Source organism: Lycium ferocissimum, chromosome 5 (genome assembly GCF_029784015.1).
Source record: "Lycium ferocissimum isolate CSIRO_LF1 chromosome 5, AGI_CSIRO_Lferr_CH_V1, whole genome shotgun sequence".
Lineage (NCBI taxonomy): Eukaryota > Viridiplantae > Streptophyta > Magnoliopsida > Solanales > Solanaceae > Lycium > Lycium ferocissimum.
Window position 1 is genome coordinate 59,021,451 of NC_081346.1, and position 4,899 is coordinate 59,026,349.

Sequence of the window (4,899 nt, forward strand, 5' to 3'; positions counted from 1 at the left end):
CATTTCTAAGATTTTTGAGTTTGAGTAATTGGATATCTCCAATGGAACATGAAAATTTATGCTTTACTATTTATTTTCAATTGGAGCATTTTCAAAGCTCAACCTTGGACAGTTTCGTTCTTATGGTCACCGATAGAACTGTCAATTCTTTAAAATATAAAACCACCCTTACAGTACCCAGTCTGGTTTCAGATCTACCGATTTCAACACGACTAGGATTGAAGCAGACGTTCATCTACAGTTGGTAGTAAATGGTTCAGCCTAGCATGCGTTAATCCTGGAACTGGCATGTACACCGCACAGATTTACCATTAACTACTGTTTTCAGACTTGATCATGTCTGCACATGCATTCCACAAACCAGATGAAAGGGATAATGAATGTTAGGTTGTGTGCCAAAACAGGACGTCTAATGACTACTAAGTATATTATTATTCATTCAAGCTTCTACTAAATACTGTTTCCATTGTGGGAGAAAGTGTTTATACACTATAAAACTCAAATGTCACAAGGATTTGAGGAACGAAAAAACTTCAAGAGTGTCATTTTATCGATACCAGAACCAGTCCCTTGAGTTGAATGTTTCTGTGCGAAAACATTTGATGGGAATCAACAATTTCTAAAGAAGACTGTTGGATCTTTTCATTGTATGTATGTCTATCACTACCGGAAGAACACAACAGCAAGTCCAAATTATGCGGAACAATTGATCTCGTGAAATCTCCAAATCTACAACAAGGAAGATACACCAAGGCCATCCACTACCCTTGAGTTAGCAATCCTTCTGCCAACTAGATCTTTCAGCTCGATTTCACCAGGAAACCTGTTCTCCTTCAGTTTAGAGAAAACCTATCATACAAATAATTGAACAGTGAGAGGAGACACAAGAATTTGTAGCAAGGTACTTGCTATGAATTGAATAAGGAAATCCAGTACACAGTAAGTGTTGCTGAGAAGGAACACAAAAGCAATTACTCACCCACTAGATAAAAGTAAAATATCCCAAGAGGTCAGTCTAGGGGTGGGCGTTTAGTACTTCAGTTTGGCTTTTAAGAACTTTAATTCGGTAATTCGGTCTTCGGTGTTTTGATTGTATATACCAAGTACAGAACCGTAGTTTATTCAGTCCGGTTCGGTTTTTTTTCTATCGTTTCTAATCGGTTCTTTTGTATGGGCGTGGGATGCTGGGTTATTTTCTGCTTAAAAAATGGGTTATTTTTGATTTGGTACTGACAGTTGGAAAACTAAATAACACATCAAAATAAATTAGCCAACGTGAGCTTCCTCGTGTTTGAGTTTAAATAATAAACACCCATATTAACATGGTATATCTGAACAGCACGATAAGACACATCATAAGGACCTCCAATAAAACTAGAGAAAGTTAGCACGAATCTGAAATATACACACGAGCTTGGATCAATCATGTAGTAGCATTGAGAGCACGGAAAGTGCTGCAGCAGGTGCAAGACTCTTCCAGCAACTATCTTAATGCAGATGCCAACTACTGCAAATTATTCACACATATATATCGTAAACCTGAATTCTAAAACTAAGACTTTACTGCATAGACCTTTCCAAATCATAATTCAGGACCATAGTAATTTTCAGGTTTTAAAGTGTAATCAAGTAGTTCCTTCAAATTGCACTGCTAGCAGACTGAATTTTTGTCCTGTTAAACTGGATACAGAGCTGACTCCAAAATCCGGGTTATGCAAAAGACAAGAAATGTAAATGGACCCAATCTTGACTCACATTCTCAAGTCATATAGGATTGCAATCAATTAAAAACTTCATATCACATGCTATAGGGGCTACAGGGATTCCTGTGAAACATGATACTTCAAAATTTAGCTACACTTGAAATACTTCATACAAAGGCATTGCTCAAAGATGATTCTCATCAAATTTAATAGAAACATTTTATATAATTGAAAAGGGACTATAACATGCCAATGTCATCCTCATTCCAAAATGAACCACAATTTGTCTTAGGCAATTCCCCCCCTCTGTGAGCAGGTGAAAGAGAAAGAGAGGTGTTCAGAGAGTTAAAGATCAGTTTTTTATATTCATGGCTGCATATCAGATGAGTCAAAAGTAATGTTCCACTTCATTTTCTTTTCAGAAAAGAGTGAAGTTAACATGGTAAAGATTAAAAACAACCTATCTGAATAGCGGATAGCTGATAGTGCATCACAAATATCTAAAATGATCAAACAGCCTCTTTAGATGGACCATCTAGTAAAGATGGTCTCCAGAATTTCTTTTCTCATTAATCAGATAGTTTTAGACAGAAAACAAGCACAAACTGGTAATCATTTACCAAAGTTTTTGAACCAAGGAAAAAGCTAAAAAATAAGGATAGCATAGACAGATTGATGAGTACATACCAGTTCACCATTAACATACACTTCAAAAGCACCAGAACTTTGAAGCATGGACTGAAAGAAATTTCCCAGGAGCCAAGTGGTTGCCATAGTCCCAAACCTGTTTGCACGCAACCGATAGAACCATGGAGGAGGTACTGCAAATCCCAACCTAGGAAATATTTGTTCACCAGCCATTACAAGGCCAATGACACCAAACTGGAAAACAGGTACTACTTTACCCAACAAACGTTTTGGAAGTGGAGGAGGATAGTTAGCAAGGACGACATGGATACCAGGAAACTGACTGTCCAACATATTTTTCATTGTCACAGCTGTCCCTCTGCCAAGAAACATGAAACTTAAATGACCAATTCAATGAAGTAATGGAAAGTTAACAAAAATTACTTTTCCATATAATGCTGCTGCATATATCTTGTCTCATCCATACAAAGGAACTACATCAATGATTAGAAATTTTTAAGTACCAAATATATCAAGCATGCACTTCTATGGATTCTACATATTTGGCATATATGGGAAAGGTTTTTGCATCTTAATGGCATTCAACAGATCACACAAAAGAAAGTTGTACAATGTCCTCTCTACAAATCAAACGAGAAAGTTATGGCATTCTAAGAGACCTATACTAAGGGTGTGTTCGGTATTGAAAAAAAATGTTTTCCATGGAAAATGGTATTAAGGAAAATAAGTAGGTTTCTTACTTATTTTCTTGTGTTCGGCACGTAAGCAAAAGATATTATCTTGAAAGCATTTGTACATAATCTAAACAAATACTATGGGAGGTGGGATGGGGGTAGGGGTGTGGGGTGGTGGGGATGAGGGCTACGGGGGTGGGGGTGAAGATAAGGTGTGTTGGAGGGTCGAAAGGACACAATCTAATAAAGATCCCACTTGTAGAACTGTTTCCCCACTTCCACTAGGAAAGTCAGTTTCCCCATTTTAAAGAAACTTGTATTCCTAGGAAAAATGTTTTCCAAAATTTTTGACCAACTGAACATTGGAAAATTGGAGAAAGAATCTGGAGAATGTTTTCCTCCATACGGAACACTCTTTAAGACTATTACACCTCTTAAACTGACACTGAGCACTCAATAAGATTACCAATCATGTTGCACAGCCAAGATATTATGTTCCTCGATAACTCCAGATTCTTGGCAGTATCATATATTTCCTTGCGGATATAGAGGATTTATACAGCCGACTCATCTAGTTTGGGACTGAGGCCAAGTTGATTAATGAACTGATAATATATTTCACGACTACCCCTTTTGGAACGACTTGTCTATCACATAAGCTAACATATCAGTTCAATGGCTAATTAAAAATCCAAACTTTAGGAAGAATAACATATAACATATAACTTAAAGAAAAGCTAAAACAATATACTTTATCTAAGCATTTCCATAAATCAAGTAAAACTCATATGATGCTAACAAGAATAGAAACAAAACCTGTAAGAACAAGAAGAGCAGAAATCAATGCTGACAGTGTTACCAATACCAACTGCACCAATACCACCATTTTTCTGCAAAGTCAAACATTGAAAGTTAAAACCAAAGATACCCTTTAAGTTAAAAGAGCAAAAAAAGCTACTCCATCTGTCCCAATTTATGTAATACACTATGGATTTAGAGAGTCAAACTTCTTTATTTCAACCGTGAATTCGGACACACAAATCTCTAAAATTTTTGAAAAATAATTTACATATTTAAAAACTACATAAAAAGTACTACTACTGAATCACAATAATTAACAATTAAAGGGGCATATGAATAAATAGCGTTTTTTGTTTGACTCTCGAAATCCAAACCGTATCACATTAGACAGAGGGAGTAACAAACATTGAGTTACCAGACATTAAAAATGAAAACCAAAGACACCCTTATGAGACAAACATTTGATACCTGAACCTGAGTAGTAGGGAATTGAAGAGTCTGAGGTTGTTGGATCAGTGGCGGCGGTTGTTGTTGGTGATCTGAAGTGGGCTTTTGAGGGGGAGGACTAAATAGTTGGAGAAGATCGGAGACAAACAAGAAAAAGGGTAAACCTACTAGAAGAAGCTGGGTTCGATCCATTCTTGCCAAAAAAAGAAATGGTCTTTCTTGAGAGGCAATGGGGAGTTTTTCTTCTCCGTTGAGCTGCTGAGGGTATTTTTTTCTTGAGAAACATGTGCTTTTTATTTAAGGCTAAAGTTCAAAATACTTTTTGGTCTTTTAAATTTGTCAAAAGTTATTCCCTCCGTCTCAATTTATATGACACTTTCGCTTTTCGAGAGTTAATTTGATTAAATTTTAATGCTAAATTGGATTAGATTAACTCAATATTTTAAGATTAAAATTTATATATTTGAAAACTACATCAAAAAGTGCTATCAGTTGCAACTTTACTCATATCAATTTGTGAGAAAATATATTTTAAAATATTGATCAAAATTCGTGCAGTTTGATCTCGAAAAGCGAAAAGCAACACATAAATTGGGACGGAGGAAGTAATCTTTTTTAGTTTTCTT

General features: G+C 35.9%; 1 protein-coding gene across 2 annotated transcripts; it reads right to left on the reverse strand.

Moving 5' to 3' along the window:
• Window positions 1-413: 413 nt before the first annotated feature.
• Window positions 414-4,551, reverse strand: LOC132056967 (selT-like protein). 2 transcript variants are annotated; one of them, XM_059449373.1, is made up of 4 exons: window positions 4,301-4,551; window positions 3,842-3,915; window positions 2,391-2,709; window positions 414-849 (listed from the first exon to the last, which is right to left on the reverse strand). In XM_059449373.1, the coding sequence occupies exons 1-4, from the start codon at window positions 4,463-4,465 to the stop codon at window positions 730-732; spliced, it is 678 nt and encodes a 225-aa protein (XP_059305356.1). In that variant the 5' UTR covers window positions 4,466-4,551; the 3' UTR covers window positions 414-729. The 2 variants fall into 2 exon arrangements, with proteins under 2 accessions (XP_059305356.1, XP_059305355.1); XM_059449372.1 differs by having other exon boundaries at window positions 4,295-4,551.
• Window positions 4,552-4,899: the final 348 nt, after the last annotated feature.

Bases quoted from the DNA above. Each gene is read 5' to 3' on its own strand.
- LOC132056967 (XM_059449372.1), bottom strand. From the start codon at position 4,465: ATGGATCGAACCCAGCTTCTTCTAGTAGGTTTACCCTTTTTCTTGTTT. The intron at 3,916-4,294 runs GTATCAAATGTT...TTGACTTTGCAG, and splicing joins TCCCTACTACTCAGGTTCAG to AAAAATGGTGGTATTGGTGC. The intron at 2,710-3,841 runs GTTTTGTTTCTA...GTTTCTTGGCAG, and splicing joins TGCTCTTCTTGTTCTTACAG to AGGGACAGCTGTGACAATGA.